Here is an 18,284-nt window from a genome sequence, read left to right on the forward strand (position 1 = left end):
GTTGTTTTTTCTTTTCTTTTCATTATAACATCGAACTATATTTATAAATAATTGTTGACTAGAGAATAGCAAGTTTAATAATACCTCAGTTTTAATTCCAATCATTGAAATATACTCCTAATAGACTTATCACCAAAAAAATATTTTGTTACATAATTATGAGTTTTAATAATTTTTGCATTGAACAAACAACATTATCAAGTATTTAACATCTAAAAAGAGTACATTTATTATAAGCTTTAGCCAGCAAATAACAATACTGTTGAAAATTTAACAAAAAAAATACTTTAATATTATTAATAATAATTTCCAAATCCATACATTTCTTAATAAAGGACACTAGGTGCTAAACAGTCATCAGAAAAAATACATTTAGTTTTTACGACATGGTTGTGTTAGTTTTTCAAATACATATATAAATGAATAATCTTCCATGAAAATAATACTTCGGAGCTTGAACAATACCCGCTCAAGTTAAGCCTTTGTATATAGTAGAAGATGAAAGAAGAAAGGGAGTAAAGCTATAGGTTAATTATGATTCATAGTGTTTAGAAAATGATTTTAACAAGCGAAGGACTTTTTTATTTTTGTCAATTTTGTACGTGACACGAGACTGTGACTAATCCGCCTCGCCGTGGCAATCTGAGGTCGAGGCAGCACCTTGTGCAGTCCTATTATGGGAAAACAGCTATGCCATGAGAATTCAAATTAAATTATTTGAAGTCAGTATTGCTATTTGTAGTCTTTTACTAGATCATAAATCGATAAACATGGGATTGGTGATTGATCACTAACCTGATAGGAATGTTTCTTAGACAAAATATAAAGGAGATCAAATTATAAACAGTAACCTATATTAATAGCATTGGTTGTGCGAAAAATAACCGCATTTTAAACTTATATTTAAAGCTTATTTGGAATATAATTACTGAGCAAAAAAAATATTATAACGATATAAACTACGAGCCTCTTACGGATACATAAACACAAGGAACATTCAAAATAAGCTGCCAAGCTACTCCTAATACGTTGTCTGCGGTGAGACCAAGTCTTCTATGCAGAGAGCCGTCAGATCGCACCGCCCAAACCTCTTGATCTTTGCATGATATATGTTTGTATGTGACGTCACAATCTGAAATAAATTATTACGACATCATTGCCGACATAGGTTTACATTGTCGTGGTAAGTGACGTACGGGGTAAAGAACATTTTCTCACAATTTTTTGTATATTTTTGAAGTGAAACTTCTTTATCGGCGTTGGAAAAAATTACCGTCATATTTTTCGGTTACGCGCCATCATTTTCTTGTCCCTACCATTGTTGATTCGAAGAGTACTTTCTCCAGCGGAGTACGGATGGCATGTAGATAGCAATAATTCTAATACAATTAATGAAATTCTGTAATAATCTTAGTACAAGTAATAAGGTAAAATGAAATAATTGTATTATTTGTATTCATGTCTAAGATAATACAAGCCTTTTATTAAACTTTATCTAATTCAAATTTATTAAACCAATTTCTGTTGCATATAGAACATCATTTTTCTGAAAGAGATCTCTTATTTGCGATAAGCTCGGCACAGCGTAATATGTATTGCATTCGAAAAACCATTTAAACCACGAATACGGTTTTAGCGAAACCAAAATTTTTAATCCATATTTGTACTTCGGTAATTAGAATTTGTTGAAAAGAAAAAATAAAAAAGAGATTAATTTGTAACGTAAAAGAAAATGTAATGGATTTCATGATTTTTACCTGTTATATATTTCCACTGCTTTCCACAAGGTTCCAATGGAGAAATATCAGTTCTTACAGCCAAACCTCCATTCGTGAGGAGGACCCACGCAGACGTCGAAGACAATGAAACCATTTTGGCCCCAGCGCCCGATTTATGACTACTCCCAATATTGCCCTTAGGTGCTTCTATAAGCCTCCAACTAGTTCCTGCGGGATTCTCTTTTGTGATTCCATCTCTATAGTAAAGTTCTGCTTTCCTCCCCACCACCCAAACAATGTTGTTGCAAACAGTTATAGCGACTAGAGCCTGTGGGCTGTTGATGTGTTCCCAGTGATTCCCCTGAAATAGATATTTACATATTAGTTCATAACACTGTTTTGAATATGCGCTAGAATCGCTATTAAAATAGTTTTTCTTAGTTTCCTTATAACTAGTACTTCTAGACACGAAATAGCTTCAAGCTAAGATAACTGGCGAACAGACCCACTTGGAGTCACTTTCGACTATTGCGCACTCTAAAACACGTTAAATTTTATTAACATTTAGCTCAAGAAATTCGTCGAGTTTGAAATTTTCGGTCATAAAAGAAGTTTTTATATAGAATATTTAACTAAAGTACCATTTCGACTCATTCTGACACATGAATAATTTAGTTAAAACGATGCATTTAGACTTAATTCGTATTTATGAAAAAGGCTATTTTTAATAATATTTATTATATTTGACTTACAACAGGTGTAGCTGCAGTGACCCCAGTTTTATATATAACTTCACCGCCTAGAGTTACAGCCCATACCGATACGTCCTTATCATTGCCTGCCTGAAATGTATAACAATATATTTAATCAAATTTGTTCTGGATTGAACGAACTGAGAAAATTTACAAAACATTTAATGCAAGATTCAAAAACAAGACTGCTGAAAGCCCTCGAAACCTCGAACTATTTTTCTTCTTATTTATTTTTATAATTCTCTAAGACCTAATGAGGAAAATAATGTAACTAGATATACAAAGATTATATAAAAACAAAGAAATGGTGATTTAAAGTGTGAGTTAGTGACTCCACACTCACTCACTCATTAGTTTATTGCCATTATTGTCTTTCTCGTCTGTTTTGAGAACTGGCAGAACTGGAAATATGAATTTCGAACAATTCATTTTCTTTTATTATTTACGATTATAAGTGTAATTGTTGTACAAATATAGCTCTCAGAAAATGATATTAACGTTCACGTCAACATTATCGCCGTCTTTTATTATTTAAAGCATAGTTAACAACTAGTTTCCTATACTACAGCACTGTACAACTCTATGTTATCGAATAAAACATGGGATTTTTCTTTTGACCTGAAGGGACCTGACAGCTCAGCTCGGATTGTATTATAGACCGTCGCCCTGCCTGCAAATAGGGTATTCCCACTTGCTAGCGAGACTCGGAGCCATATGGAAGCTCCCTCCAGTGAGCGAAGAACGAAGTAAGTAACCTCGCATTCCTCGGTGAAGTCGGGTTTTAACTCGAATCTGAATTGGCTTTACGGCGGGGAGCACTTTTTAATTCTTAATTTAAGCTGCGCGCCGGCTTTTAATTTGTCATTAACTAACGTGGTGGGATTATGTGGATCTATAAAATGTGTGGGAATGTCCTACGGGCCCTTGTTGTCTGGAAGGAGTTTTTACGCACGAACGAGTTGGAATGGTCTTTGACGAAGTGGCGTTTGTACGTCGACGTCGACTACGCTTGTATTGGGCTATAGTAGGGAGCTCCTGGTTATAGTGGGCCTCCTGGCATAAAAAAAACTTAACACATATGAATGATGTGATTTAATAAAGAATAAAATACTAATAAATTTTAAACTATTTCTCACCCACAGTGATAAATCTAGTAATGCAGTGGATCCAGCGCGAATCCAAGGACCCTCTGTATTAATTTGTGCCTTCCTATACCAACGGCGGCGTCTTACACAATCTGTAAAGATTTTCTTCCCGTGATAAGGCGCCGGAAAATCTGTGGCATATTGCCATCCATCACTATCAACCCCTCCTGGCGTGTTGTAGTCTATCATCCACTCTGAAATCTATAAGTGATCGTTAAATTATATATAATTTTTAAGCATCAAAATTAATCTGAGCACATAAGTATTACCCAATGCCAGTGACGACTTAACAATTTCGTGTGCTCCCTGGTTCGTTTATATTTGCCAGTTACGTCACTCCACATGTAGCGATCAGTCGGTAGGCCCGTAGAAGTGTACCCAGATAAAGGATTCCATCTCTGATTTTCATATATACAATATGTTTGAGTGTCTGTCATAGTGTGTATTCCATCTGTACTACCGAGGCCTGCCAAGATTAATCATTATAAAAAAATTTCAAAGGATAATATAGATATTTAGTTTGAAATGACATACCTTTTAAGGGTCCACCACCCCAACCGCCCGTATACACCCATGCTCTATGATCATGAGATAGTCCCCAAACAATATTATTTGCACAACATTCTACTTTTCTTAAATAGCCGCCAATCATTTTCCAAAACATTTCGTCAGGGCCAATAATGATACTTGTGGAAGAATATTCCATATTGAACAATTTCAAAGGACCAGAAATATTAACAGATGTTATGTTTTCAGGGCTTAATCTATGTTTAAAGAAACAAAAATGTTTATCGTTCACAGTGACAGTAAATCCAGCTGTATCACATAAAATCTTTATGGTAAATTCTTGTCCAGGAATTAAAGGAAGTTGATACCGTTCTTCTGGTCCCCAGTGACCGAATTTTTTTGTGTTACACACAACAGCACCCTCTTCAAATCGCACGTTAAAATGAAAAGGAATTTCGGTTACTTCAGATTCAATTTTATGTCGCTGCTTGACTATTTCTGGACCTTGTAAATTTAAATGAAATCGATTAATGTCGTCGAACAAACAACCAGCTACTTTTAAAGTACTGCCAGGAGGAAAATTATTGTACAACATGCATGTGTATCCCTTTTGTATGTCTTTACCAAACAGCTGAAATTCTTTTGTATAGTTCCCAGCACTTTTTTCAGCAGTTAAAAGTGCTGGAGCAGGATCCCAGTTTAATACATCTCCTGAATTAGTAACTACCCACACTGAAGTATCAGATGGTCTTCCTGAGAGTCCATAAATCTGAGAGATAATATCTACTAATACATTGAGCCATTCTTCTTGTTCCATTTCTGAGATAAATTGAATTTTTAATATTTGACTGCTTTGGGTGGGTATTGTTAGAGAAATTCGAGGACTACCTGGTTCAGAACACGATGTAATACTAGTTACTTCACTGAGATTAAATATAAATTTAATAGTACCATCAGGTTGGAAAACTGACATTGTTCCCGTATTTTCAGAAGCATGCCAATAAAGAGATATTATGCAATCCTCACTAGTGTTATTATAGTTAACTTTTCTTGACTCACAACTTCGGGTCCAACCTTTTTCTTCAATAGCTATACCAAATTTGGTAACATCTATACTTAAACTGTTATTTCTAGTTTTTAATTCATCTAATATTTGCAATCTCCATTTAGCTACTATGTCAGTATTATGTACATTTTGAGAATCACTAAACCAATGAGGTGGTTGTACTGAATCAAGAGAGCATGCACCAGATGCAACAAAACTCCAAGCCACATCACAGGTTCCCCATGCAGTTTGGCTGACTTCTTCATCAAAAAACATTCCAGAATCAAGATCAAAAACACTACTGTCACTGTCTGGTTGTGCTTCCATTCCAACAACAGAGCCCACACTTCGAACTGGGCTCCAAGCTCTAGGATTTTTTAAGGTAGTCTCGTAACTTTTACCGGTCATATCCATATTTTCTATATTCATGCTAATTTTTTGGTTTAGTTCCTTTGAGGGTTTAAGAGGTAGGGTATTTTCTATTGGGGCAGAGTGTGATTCCTCCCATGAATTTCGTAAATTTATATTGGACTTCAGTTCTAGAGTGTTTTCATTAAGTAAACTTAAACTTTGGTGTTTCTGATTTGATGCTGAAGAAACTATACTAGTAGCACTTGACGTTCGACTTACTTGCATATTGGCTTGCACCATTCTCCATCTCTTGCCTGTCAGCTCAGTAGTGTTAATTCCACTTCTCCAATAAACACTTTTGTTTGATCCTCCAATTGCAAATACTTGGTCATTTATTCCCACTGAAATGTGCACCATATTTCCATTTATTTCTAACCACCCATTACCCATAGCAGCCATTTCTGAACATCCAGAAGCATTTCCATCTATTCCTTTCCTAAACCATACTCTCGTGTCTGCACTAACTGCCCACACTACGTTTCGTCCAACAGACACAACAGTTAACTTTGTCTCATTTGGTGATTTCACTTCTAACCAAGCTTCACCTGTTGGACAATCTTTGCTAATACCTTTACGTACTATTGCTCTGCCAGACCATAACAAAGCCCAAACTAAGCCAGATGGGCCTACAGAAATTTGTTTTATATCACAGTTTGGTGGAATACTTACATTTATCCATTTTAATCCTTCTGGTGAGGTAGTACTTACTCCTGCTCTGTACATAACTCTACCTTGAGCAGTTATAGCCCAAACAGAGAGAGTGCCAGGAGCAGCATAGGGTATTTGATTACCACCAATACTCACATCAATAAAAGGTTCCTGAGTTGGATCTTTGTGTAATGGTGCTATAGCACACCAAGAATTCATAGCACTAAACTTTCTGTACCTTATCCATTTTCGCCTGCGGACACAAGACTTCCATTGCTTAACTGGTCCAAATTGAGCAGGAAAGTCGACAGCATAACTCCACCCATCATGATCTAGAGGCTGACCATCTAAAGTTAATTCCAATTGCCAATCTCCTTCCCATTGCCAAGCCATTGATGGTAATCGAATACAGTCAATAGATCTGTCTTTTGTACCATCTTGAGATGAAAAGTGATAGCGATCTGTAGGTAATAGCCGGCCAGTAAATCCTTCCAAGGGCAGCCAACGCTCATTTTCATATGACTCTTCTTTGACTCTTATTGGAATCTCTAAGCCATGTACATGTAAATATATTTGCCGATCGCCTCCTACAGCCCATAAAAAATGGGGCACAGCTGATAGCGTTTTGAACTCTAAACCTAAATACATGAATTCTCTCCAACAGGATCCATTAGTAGGAAGAGCATATACCTTTCCCTCATTATTTATCGAAAATAAAAGGGAGTTGCTCGACATCTTAAGATAACTTTACCTTTGAAATTTTAATCACGGCTTATAAAAATATATGTATTCGATATTTAATTACTTAAAAATTGTCCCATGATTATAACAGGTTTTCGTATGTTTCAAGACAATAAATAATTTGAATTGATCTACTGGAAGTGTAAGAGTATCCGCATAATGCAAAATGTATTGTAAACTAGTATATTGTATTAGTATTTGGCAACTAAAATTGTCTACTCTCGACTAAAACTGATGTCATACGCCCTCTCAACTTCAACCCCTTCAACTACAACAAATTAAAATACTTTTACTTAAAAATAAATATAAGATTATAGTATATATAGTCCGGTCATTTTAGACAATTGAAATAAAGAAAATTCCGACAGAGCCAAATCTTCGTAGAGACCTTAGGTTTACCACAAGGAATAAAGTGTCAAAAGTCCCCATCAGTCCCATGTGAGCTTAGTGACTTATTCGGGGCCCAAGGTAAAAATTTTAGGTTTTTTGGATTTTTCACGAAAACGGTAAGTTTTATCGAAAAAGTACCTCAGAGCAAAGTTGTAGATCTTAAAATTCTCTATAAAAATGGTCCCTATGATTTTTTCTCTAAGACCCACCATTTCCCAGATATTACGCTTGTAAGTATCACGTTCTACATAGTATGCACACATATGCCACGTATATACATATTTAGGTACTCAAGCAAGCAAAAATGCCTACTCGTGTCTCTTTTATGTATACATTATACTATTCTAAGAAAATTTACTCTAAAATCACCGCCGGTCCCTTACCAAATCCCCTCTACTTGAATAACATCTGGCCTTGAAAAACATCTGCCTATTCTTTTGTCCATGTGGTGTCGTTCACGTATACCTGCTTCTTTTAGTGTTGAACGAGCAGTTCGAGTGACTATACGTATTTATTACAAGCGTCTACTATTGAAGTTAGTGCTGATTAATATTTTTAAAAAAATGTCACAATTTTGCTTTAATAAACTTTTGACTGAAGATGAAACTGTTGTGGTCAGTCGTGGAATGCCAACTTTAATCGATGCAAGTGTCGCGAGAAGTGATGAGTTTGCTGATTATTTAAGAAGCCAAAAGTCCGTTACAATTCACGTGGATTGCAGAAAATCATACACCCGGAAAACTTCAATCTCTGCATCAAAAAGACAACGTGAGGAAGAACAGGCCAGTACTTCAAAAGTAAGTTCACCTCATACTAGAGCGCGAATAAGTGAATCCAGCTTTTGTTTTAAAAACCACTGCTTATTTTGTGGCGATGAAGCGGATGAAGAAGCAGAAAAGAAGAAAGTGAAGATTTATCGCCGAAAAATTCATAAAGTTTCTACACTTACATTCAAAGATTCCATTTTAAAATTAGCTAAAGATCGTTCTGATGATGTGTCAAAAGCTGTCTTTGCGCGTATTAATTTTCAGTATGATTTAGTTGCTGCTGACGCTAAATACCATGACAGTTGTTACAAATCCTTCCTGAGACCTAATACTGGCGGTAAAATTAGCCGCCAGTAATTCGGTTTCTTCTTGCGGTTTATGGAGCTCCAAAAAAAATTGATTGCATAGATACGTACAGATATTTAACATTTGTAAAAAATACACGAAACAAAAAGCAAGTACAGCTATCTTGTCTTCCTCCAACATCGGCATCTGCTACTGAACATTTGTTTCGAGTATACTATCAAGTTCAGACATGGCAAGGCAATGAACTGAACCCTGAAGACTGGGGTTGGAAATTGATAAATAATACTTTGGAACCGATTCGAACTTTACTGCCCCCTGCTCCAGAAAAACTTCTTAACACTATTTTTTGCAATTGCAAGAAAGGTTGTAGTGCCAAATGTGGCTGTAAAAAAGTAGGGTTGCAGTGTTCTCCAGCGTGTACCAATTGCCAAGGTGTCTCTTGCTCAAATGTTCAATTAAATACAAGAGAGGAAAATTCATGTGATTTTGATGAAGAGACAACTGATTCATCTTCATTTGAACAATTTCTAAGCGTTCATCAACAGGAAGGAGAAGAAGAAGAACAAGAAGAAATTGAAGAAAACATGATTGTTGAAGTTGAATATGAAGAGTATGAGTCAGATTAAAGTAATAAAAAAAAGTTAGAACGACAGTTAAACTCAGTAACCCATATCAATAATCTTCATACTATTAAATAATTATTGTTCCTGAAAATAACGTCATAAAGGTTCGTGGAATAGGCCTACCGGGGATACCACATTAAAAAAAACGCGCCGAGTACACTACCTCACAGGTGGTGTGGAAATGTGTGCATATTATGTAGAACGTGATTCTTACAAGCGTAATATCTGGGAAATAGTGGGTCTTAGAGAAAAAATTATAGGGACCATTTTTATAGAGAATTTTAAGATCTACAACTTACTTACTATAGGTACTTTTTCGATAAAACTTACCGTTTTCGAGAAAAATCCAAAAAACCTAAAATTTTTACCTTGGGCCCCGAATAAGTCCCTAAGCTCACATGGGACTGATGGGGACTTTTGACACTTTATTCCTTGTGGTAAACCTAAGGTCTCTACGAAGATTTGGCTCTGTCGGAATTTTCTTTATTTGATCACTATTTTTATGTCTAAAATGACCGGACTAATAGTAATTTTTAAACTACAAACTAGTTTATCAAGCAATAAACAGAACTTAATAGACGATACAGCATTAGCCATTACCCGATAGTTGATACCTCTACTTGGTCTGTGGTACGATAAATTTTTTTAAGGTTATGTATATAAATCTTAAATTATAGAAATAATGAAGAATTTATGACAAAAAAGAAATATATTTTGTATTACGTGGAATTTCATCCTTATATTTTACTATTTTATATGAGACATTTATATGAATCAAAAAAATATACTTTTTTAAAACCTGGCACAATATCAACTAAAATAATGAATTGCGACGTATCCTTGACAAAAATAGATTTACAAGTTTTGAAAATTCTGATGGTATAATGAGTTATCTGAGTAAATTTGTGAAAAATATTAAGCATCCTCTTTTAAGGGGAATGGCTTCTTATGGAGTGATATGGCCTATTTCAAGTTTAATTCAACAAACTTTCGAAGGAAGGAGTTTTGGTAATATAATATTAAAAGATGTAAGGTCATATCTAAGCAACTATATAAACTACATATAATTGTTTAATTAATATTTCAGAAGACCATTCCTATGATTGGTGGAGGTGTGCTCGTTTTGGATTTTATGGATCATGCTATGTTGCTCCTACCTTGTATATTTGGTTTTCAATTGCAAGTGCTGTGTGGCCAGGGAGTACATTGAAGTCTGCTGTGATAAAGGTGTTATATCTGTATTATATCAGGCATTCATATTATATAAAATTTAGTGGCCTAATATTAAAACTTTTTCTTGTAGACTTGTATTGAAACAATAACCTACACACCATTTGCTATGTGTAGCTTTTACTTTGGAATGAGCTTATTAGAAGGTAAATCAGTGGAAGATGCAGTTGCAGAAGTTAAAGCAAAGTTTTGGCCCACATATAAGGTAATTAATTTAATGGTGTTTCTACTGTTTATATTTGGAAATTGTGTAAGGTATGAAAAATATTATTTTTAATTATGGTCTCAAAAAACTTAAATTGATAATTCAGTGTTGGTAAAATGACAGATAATTATTTACTTTTACAATTATAAAATAAATGTTAAGACAAGTAATGTTTACAGGTAGGAGCCTCGGTGTGGCCTATTGTAGCAGTGACAAACTTCTGGCTAATTCCCCCAGCAAACAGAGTTCCTTTCATAAGTGTTTGTAGTCTTATATGGACATGTTTCTTAGCTTATATGAAACATTTAGATAAAGAAAATTTGCCTCAAAGATTTAAACATAGATCTGTTTAATGGCAGATAGTTAAGATAATATTAGCCAATTTTTTAGTAAATTTTGACATAAAATGTCAGTACATAGTACTATAATTTTATTTATTAGTTATATTTTATAATTTCATGAGTGATATTTTAATAAAGTCAAATTGTAAATAGTAAAAGTATTACGAAATATAAGTATTAAAATACATTTAGGTTACAGGTATTCATCATTATTAAATTATACAAAGTCATTCCATCTCTTTAATATACATATAATCGACTTACTTTGTTATTTATCATAGTTAATGATTTAACAAATAAATATTGTTATTGTTCATGTTTTGCCGTTTTATTATCAGCATCAGTCTTTGAATTTGAATTGTTTTTTAAAAAGGAAATCTAACGAATTAATTGATTCTTTGAAACAAATCCAAAGTGAGTTTGACGCAGCTACAAATACTTTGATCAGTCATTCGGACAGCAACATTATAAATTTGAGCCAGATAAAACAAACTGCCGAAATCATTAAGGCAGGAAACTTAATAAAATTTAATAGTATAATCAGTGAATTAGGTAAAATCCAAAAAAGGACAGCAGAGTCAACAAAAACGTAAATTGCAACGGTAAGAAACATCTCCAATGAAGCCAAAAGTTCTGATTTGATCACAGTGTTCAGAACACCTGGCAAAAACGTTCCAGAACAAAACCGGTCACAAATATTGATAACTTCGACCAAGGAGTAATAAAGAGAACCATTCATAACTTTCACAAGACAAATAATGAACTTCCTACCATCGGAAAGCTTAAAAAGCAGCTACGAGATGACATAAATTTCAAAGGTTCAGAACGAAGTCTTCGGCGAATAGTTAAGAGTTTGGGATTTCGGTGGAAAAACACCGAAAACAACCGGAAAGTGCTGATTGAGACTTAATATACGTTTGCAACGTATCGAATATTTAAGGAAAATAAAGCAATATCGCCAAGAGGGAAAGCCTATTGTTTATACAGACGAATCTTACGTAGATTCATCGCACTCTTCTTCAAAAGCCTAGACCGATGGTACTACTAAGGGGCTTTAGAAACCTATTTCGAAAGGACAGCGAGTTGTCATTGTCCACGCAGGGTCTGATACTGGGTTTATTCCTAATGCGTTGCTGACTTTTAAAGCTGGTACCAAATCAGGCGACTACCACGACAATATGAATTTTGAAAACTACGAAAAATGGCTCCGAATCCAATTAATGCCCAACCTACAACCCAGTTCCGTCGTGGTAGTCGACAACGCGTCCTATCATAATAAGCAGTGGGATCGCGCACCAATCTCTAATTCTAAAAAAGCTGACATGCAGGCCTGGCTCACTGAAAAAGGTATACAGTACGAGGAAACACATTTGAAACCTCAGTTTTACAATTTAATAAAGATCAACAAAGATAAATTTAAAACATTTTCGATTGATCGAATCCTAGCTGAACCAGGTCATCAGGTCCTGAGACTACCACCATACCACCCCGACCTAAATCGAATTGAAATGGCATGGTCGGATATTAAACAATATGTAGGCAGCAAAAATATAAAATGGAGTGTCAGTAAATGTATAGACCTAATACAAGCAAAAGGTTTTACTAATGGGTACATGGGATTGGCAAAAGTTGTGTAAAAAGGTGAAGGATATAGAAGAGCAATATGCAAAGAGTGATCATTGTCGTCTTGTCGCGAGACCATTGAAGGCGTGATACCGTTCTCTGATTCAGATTAATAAAAGGTTACAAATTAAAAGATAATGTTTTTATTTTTCTAAATCCCATAAACTTGTTAAAATATCTTAGGTCTTTTTTGGAAATACGTTCTATGTACAGACACTTTTTTACGGTCTTATTATATTTTATAGATAGGTAATATTACTTACATGCGCGACAGTAATCATGCGCAGCAGCTATCCTTCACATTTCGTTCACCTTAATATCGTTATTTAGGTAATCATTAATCAAAGTGGCATATAATGTATTGCGTGCGCGACAGTACACATGCGCAGCAATCCCCTCCACATATCGGCCAGCGCTAGACTTACGTGCCGCTGCCTATATTTTAAACTTAGGCCATGTTTTTATTTGAGTTAATAATAAAAACAAATCTAAACATATTATAAAATTTATTATATGACTAGGTACTTATTCTAAGGTTATTTTATTGGAGATCCCGTTTGAAGAATTTTTTTTTATATAATTTTTTGTAAATTGTATAATACATAGGAAATGTAGCTGCTGCATAATACACAGATAACATTATTTAAGATGAACATATTTTTATAAAGCTACAATAATAATTATGCTCTAGTAAATGAATTATTACGGTACATTTCAATAATAAGTGCTTCATCTGGATATTGAATCCTCTTTTCGTAATTTAACACATATGCGAAACCATCAAAGTGACAAAAATCTTTTGAAATCTGATCTTCTAAATGATAAAGACGACTTGGATGTGGCAGATTAATAAGATTCTCTGTAATAAAAATAAGAACATAAATTAATTTACGATCAGGCTTGCAGTGCTATTTAATGAATTGAAACAATAATAATTTAAATTAATTTAACCTTGTGCCACATATCTCTCTGAGTGATCAGCTGCTGTTACACTGTAGAAAGGCTGATAACGGCTAACATTATCAACTGGAATTTCCAAGTGATCTCCATTTAAATCCCAATCACGGATTATACAAGTGTATTGATATTTTTTATGATAGCAAATCATTCCTACAGCATAAAGCACATTTTTGTTGTGTTTCTTTGATTTTAACTGAAATAAGCAAAATTAATTATTTCAACAGTTATGTGTATGTTTATATAGTTATAGTAAATTTCTTACATTTCCTTCTCTTGGATTTACTGACTCTGAGATACATCCTGCATTTAATGATGTCAAAGATAAAATTATTTCCCGGTAGAAAGGTTCCAACTGTAAAGAAGTTGTTATCATTTATTATATTTATCCATTCAGTGATTATCACAGTTTCAAACTTATTTTATTTATAATATTAGAATAAACCCAGTAGACAGTCTCTGTATAATAATATTCATCAAATATATTTTTTGATGAACTGAATAATTTTAAATTTGTTTTATCTTTAAATTTAATAAGATAAAACCAATTTAAAATAAGGGTCTGAAATGGAATAAAATAAAGGCTGATTGATAAACTAACTTACATATAAAATATTCAATGGTCTGTCTGGAGCACTTATTTCAGGAGTCTCAATTAGATAAGCAAATAGATTTTTGTAGGGATTTTGATAACTGTCGCTTGCACCCAAAAAGTTTAATAAGTGTAGACAATTTTGTACATTCCTGAAAAAAAAATGTACCAACCAAGTCAAAGACTGAATTGTCATCAAAACTGTATATAGTTTATGTATTATGTTATAAGAAAGGCACTGGAAAGAAACTGGTGGAGTCATCTTCCACTCCAGATGTTTCCTTGCTGACCATGACATTCATTATTGACTCTTAACATAAATTGGAGAACTAATATTTATGCTTACCAGTTTCGAATTGCTCCCATTGTAACTAAATAATTAGAATAAATGTACTTCAAGAATGAGCGAGAGCAGTAGGAATAACTGGTGTGTTCATTGACTTGTGAAAATGGACATTGCCGTTTTGGCTTGAGCTCTCCAGTATCCAAGCTAATTGTATATAGTTTATTAGGACTCAAGTCATCTACCCATTCCAGAAACAGGTGATTTGGAAATGCAATCAAGTTAACATTTACCCCACATTTTCTTGCAACTGCATGATATATAGCTGCCAAGGCAACAGCATGTCCACACTTTTTACTCAACACCTGTAATAAAGGCATTTTATATATTTGATATAATTTATAAGCTCATAACTTTATTTTTTGGAAAAAAAACTTAAGACGCTTTAACAACCTTAACAATATTTAATGTATCCAGGTTAGCAGCTGATGTTATTGCAATATGCTTTTGGCCATATAAAACTTGTGACACAGCAGATAGTATTTCACGCCCTGTGATTTTTTTTTTCTCAACTTGAGGACTTTTTTTACAATGATGAATCACATCCTTAACATTTTCTACAACTTCATTTAGCTGAAACAGAGATTTCTTTTGTCTTAATACACAAATTGGTTAAAATCACAAAAATAATTAAGCACCACTAACCACATCAGCAATCCTTTCATCCGAGTAATAATGGGCTGGATCAATCCATTGAACACAAAAATTAAGTACAAGTTCTGGGTAAATTGGTGGACCATTAAATGTTTGTGCTGTTTGTAGTCTAGCCCACTTAATACCAAGATATGTATGCATCAAATAGCGGAGCACAACTTTTGCATAGTGTTGTTCTGTTAAAGTATGCGGCCTAGGTAGAAAACATTTGTAAAAAACTGTTATAATAAAGATGTTATTATAAAATGTGTAAACATATAAATATTAGTAATATTGTATGTTTACTACTTACTAATATTAGTACTATACTAGTATTAGTAAGTAAATACTACTACTACTAATTACTTACTTTTCACAAATATTTTGGTTAAGATTCTTTATTGCATTTTCTATAACTTTCTGCAAAACATGCACTGTATAATAATAACTCAATTCATCTTTAGTGGCAATCGTAAAGAATTTTAAAGAGTCTTCTATTGTCAATTGATTCATTCTCCTGAAGAAAAAAAACCCCTGACTTAAATTTGCTTACTGCCTTAATAACATTGAAATAGTAAAGGTTCCATATATACTATAGCTTTATATAATGTACTAACCAGTAAAATTTTGGTGATAAAGCAAGCAGTTCTGTGATAATGTTATTCTTCAAATCAATAAATTCCTTAAGTTGATTAAACCAGTTGCCATTAGAATATTTTATGATTGTTTTAATAATTGGATGAGGCAATCTATAAATAAAATGGCGCTATTAGAAAAGCCTTCTCAAAATTGTCGATGTTGTAAAAAATAAAAAATTACGAACACTTCCAAGCACTTTGTTTTCCAAAGATGTTGGTTATTAAAAACCACATCAGAGAACCTTTTGCACGTTATTCCAAACGCAATGATATCATTGTATTTGCTTTTATGCAACACCATAGCAATTAGCTCATCTGGTAAATCTGTAATTGACCATATCTTTTTGGAGTCTTTATCCATTGTTGAAAAGAATACTAGTAAGAATCCACTTAAAAAATCATATCAATTCACGCTTAAACAGTCGCCAAATGTTGCATTTATCGCTATAATAGGCGACAATATACACTTCACCAAGGTTAATAAATAATATTATTATTTGTTCTATTTTTTATTATTAATACACCTTCCGTCAAGAATATAATTTAATACGACTTAGATGACACGCCCAGGTAAGTTCAGCTTCTGAAGTCTGTACTGAAGAGTGAAGTGACATTTGACAGTGTACAGTCTTACCTGGGCTGGGGGCTCGTAGGTTTGGTCACAAAACATACAACTTGTATGTAGATAAAATTCATTGCATAGTTTCCATTGATAATATTTACAAGTAAAGAGACATTGCTGAATTCTGCGAAAAGAAAGGAAATATCGTTATAGTAGACATAATACGCCGCACGGGCCATCCCCTTCCCTACTCTACAGTCCACATACAGTGATGCTAAATTAGGGGTTTTCCCCCCAAATTTAGGGGGAAACAAGATATTCAGTGGTTTTTAGGGGGTACTTTATTCAATATTTTTTTCTCTATAAGCACACGGTTCTATACAATTTATATTGTTACGAGCTAGGGGATCGGATAGAAAATGCCGTAGATTTCTTCAAAGGTTTATTTCTTGATAAATCAATGAGGAATTTATGGGCACAAATTAATTGCAGAAATGCACTTATGACACACAAAAACACAGTCACTAATTACTTCACTTATGCACACTTCACACTGTACTTTATCACTTGTATTCACTTTATCGCTTCAGTGTTCCTCTCGTGTTATCGCATTCAAAACTAAAGGCGACTAGTCGCGTTTCGGCTCGCTTATATATCCCTGGTAATAATTCTAAACAATATTCGAGAACTTTCTAGGCGGGCTTGCTACTGAGTAGCGATTGCACAATTCTAGAAAGTCCGCACTCTTTGTCTCTTTCGCACGTTGCTCCGTCCTTGTCGTACTGCGTTCTAGAGTGCTCAGTCTAGTTTCGAGAATGTTCTGATCTTCTCTCTCTCTCTCTCGTATCATTTCGTCCTTGTCTCACACCTAGAAAGTTCGGTCTAGAATATTCCTTCATCAAAGGGGTATACCTAGGCCTGAAAACGCCTGAAGATGGGTCTCCTGAAAACTGCACCAATCGACTACACATGTTCTGAAACTGACTGAAAAAAGGTTTCAGCTTCCTGAAAACTAGGGTAACATTATGGAAATTACAATTTTCTAATATGTGATTGACCCTCTCCTGAAACGGTCAGAAATCATATTACAGCATGCTGAAAAGTTCTCTAAGTAGTGGAAAAACCTAGAAACATTGTAGTCGACCCGTCTTCGTAACACTGCCCCCTCCTTAGACATGCTCGTCCCGAGCATCATTACTTCCTTTATAGGACGCCATTATCTTTTCCCATCGAGATCGAGTCTGCGGATCCTTAACAGCTGCACAAGCTCTACATTTCTTGATCCAGTCATCTACATCTGCATGATAATGTATCCAATAAAACATTTCCTTAACCTTCATAAGAGTCCGTTTTACTCCTAAATGTCCACTAGACAAGTCACTATGACACATTTCTAATATGTCGCGAACCTTGAATCTTGGCACAACAAACTGCAAATGATCGCCTTGAGCATTTTTCCATTTACGACATAACACCCCATTATGGAGAACTAAACTATCCCATTGAGCCCAGTAACTCTTAGTAGTGGTACTTGTTGATGCAACTTTACTCCATTGTGGCTTGACAGCTGAAGATTTCATCCAGTCCAGAATTGGTTTAATGTCAGAATCTTGATGTTGCTCTTCCTGAATTAATTTACCACACCAATCTGGACTAATGGTATCCGTTCTTAGTATCCTCACTGGTTCATTATCCCTTCCATCCTCTTCGTTAACGTTATCGCACGGTCCTTGAGACACATCATCTGAACTCGTTAGCTCTCTTTCATGAGTAGATAACATGTCAGAAAATTTCTTTAATTGTCCCTCTGCGTTTGATAGAAGTATTGACAGGGCTTCCTTATAGTTATCCAGAACTGTTCGAACTGCGTTCCACTCTTGTTGATTACTAGCCTGTCCGTCCACATTGATTACTCTACAGGCGTCATAACCACTTTTTGAAGAATTGCCTTTAAAACAAACTTCCTGCTCTCCACACTTGAACATTCCTTTTTCCAGATCTATCTTACACTTATAATACTTCATGAAGTCTAATCCGATTATGCAGTCATCTACTATGTCGGCAAGAACAACCTTGTGTCTGTAAAACTTCCACCAATCTTGAAGGT

General features: G+C 34.5%; 3 protein-coding genes across 5 annotated transcripts; 1 reads left to right on the top strand and 2 right to left on the bottom strand.

The window, feature by feature from the left end:
• On the bottom strand, window positions 1-7,295 carry LOC123711277 (tectonin beta-propeller repeat-containing protein). Its single transcript, XM_045663779.1, has 6 exons — window positions 4,150-7,295; window positions 3,885-4,081; window positions 3,607-3,816; window positions 2,471-2,560; window positions 1,758-2,079; window positions 1-1,132 (listed from the first exon to the last, which is right to left on the bottom strand). The coding sequence occupies exons 1-6, from the start codon at window positions 6,959-6,961 to the stop codon at window positions 960-962; spliced, it is 3,804 nt and encodes a 1,267-aa protein (XP_045519735.1). The 5' UTR covers window positions 6,962-7,295; the 3' UTR covers window positions 1-959.
• Window positions 7,296-9,786: 2,491 nt separating this feature from the next.
• Window positions 9,787-11,030, top strand: LOC123711281 (mpv17-like protein). Its single transcript, XM_045663784.1, has 4 exons — window positions 9,787-10,061; window positions 10,141-10,280; window positions 10,357-10,488; window positions 10,668-11,030. The coding sequence occupies exons 1-4, from the start codon at window positions 9,938-9,940 to the stop codon at window positions 10,839-10,841; spliced, it is 570 nt and encodes a 189-aa protein (XP_045519740.1). The 5' UTR covers window positions 9,787-9,937; the 3' UTR covers window positions 10,842-11,030.
• A 1,913-nt stretch (window positions 11,031-12,943) lies between these two features.
• LOC123711280 (F-box only protein 21-like) lies at window positions 12,944-16,208 on the bottom strand. Of its 3 annotated transcripts, none has more exons than XM_045663781.1 (10): window positions 15,801-16,208; window positions 15,595-15,726; window positions 15,348-15,515; window positions 14,990-15,191; window positions 14,738-14,917; window positions 14,348-14,649; window positions 14,015-14,153; window positions 13,675-13,764; window positions 13,404-13,605; window positions 12,944-13,311 (listed from the first exon to the last, which is right to left on the bottom strand). In XM_045663781.1, the coding sequence occupies exons 1-10, from the start codon at window positions 15,974-15,976 to the stop codon at window positions 13,133-13,135; spliced, it is 1,770 nt and encodes a 589-aa protein (XP_045519737.1). In that variant the 5' UTR covers window positions 15,977-16,208; the 3' UTR covers window positions 12,944-13,132. The 3 variants fall into 3 exon arrangements, with proteins under 3 accessions (XP_045519737.1, XP_045519738.1, XP_045519739.1); XM_045663782.1 differs by having other exon boundaries at window positions 15,348-15,494; window positions 15,801-16,207; XM_045663783.1 differs by lacking the exon at window positions 15,801-16,208 and having other exon boundaries at window positions 15,348-15,511; window positions 15,595-15,633.
• Window positions 16,209-18,284: the final 2,076 nt, after the last annotated feature.

This window comes from Pieris brassicae, chromosome 6, assembly GCF_905147105.1.
Source record: "Pieris brassicae chromosome 6, ilPieBrab1.1, whole genome shotgun sequence".
In the NCBI taxonomy this organism is placed as follows: domain Eukaryota; kingdom Metazoa; phylum Arthropoda; class Insecta; order Lepidoptera; family Pieridae; genus Pieris; species Pieris brassicae.

Excerpts from the sequence above, each read along its gene's own strand:
- LOC123711277 (XM_045663779.1), bottom strand. The coding sequence starts at position 6,961 with ATGTCGAGCAACTCCCTTTTATTTTCGATAAATAATGAGGGAAAGGTA. Across the intron at positions 3,817-3,884 it reads TAAGTCGTCACTGGCATTGG|ATTTCAGAGTGGATGATAGA; the intron begins GTAATACTTATG and ends GATCACTTATAG. Across the intron at positions 2,561-3,606 it reads TACTAGATTTATCACTGTGG|GCAGGCAATGATAAGGACGT; the intron begins GTGAGAAATAGT and ends TATACATTTCAG.
- LOC123711281 (XM_045663784.1), top strand. The coding sequence starts at position 9,938 with ATGAGTTATCTGAGTAAATTTGTGAAAAATATTAAGCATCCTCTTTTA. Across the intron at positions 10,281-10,356 it reads TGAAGTCTGCTGTGATAAAG|ACTTGTATTGAAACAATAAC; the intron begins GTGTTATATCTG and ends TTTTTCTTGTAG. Across the intron at positions 10,489-10,667 it reads AGTTTTGGCCCACATATAAG|GTAGGAGCCTCGGTGTGGCC; the intron begins GTAATTAATTTA and ends TAATGTTTACAG.
- LOC123711280 (XM_045663781.1), bottom strand. The coding sequence starts at position 15,976 with ATGGATAAAGACTCCAAAAAGATATGGTCAATTACAGATTTACCAGAT. Across the intron at positions 15,727-15,800 it reads AAAACAAAGTGCTTGGAAGT|ATTGCCTCATCCAATTATTA; the intron begins GTTCGTAATTTT and ends TTTTATTTATAG. Across the intron at positions 14,154-14,347 it reads ATGGGAGCAATTCGAAACTG|GAATGTACAAAATTGTCTAC; the intron begins GTAAGCATAAAT and ends TTTTTTTTTCAG.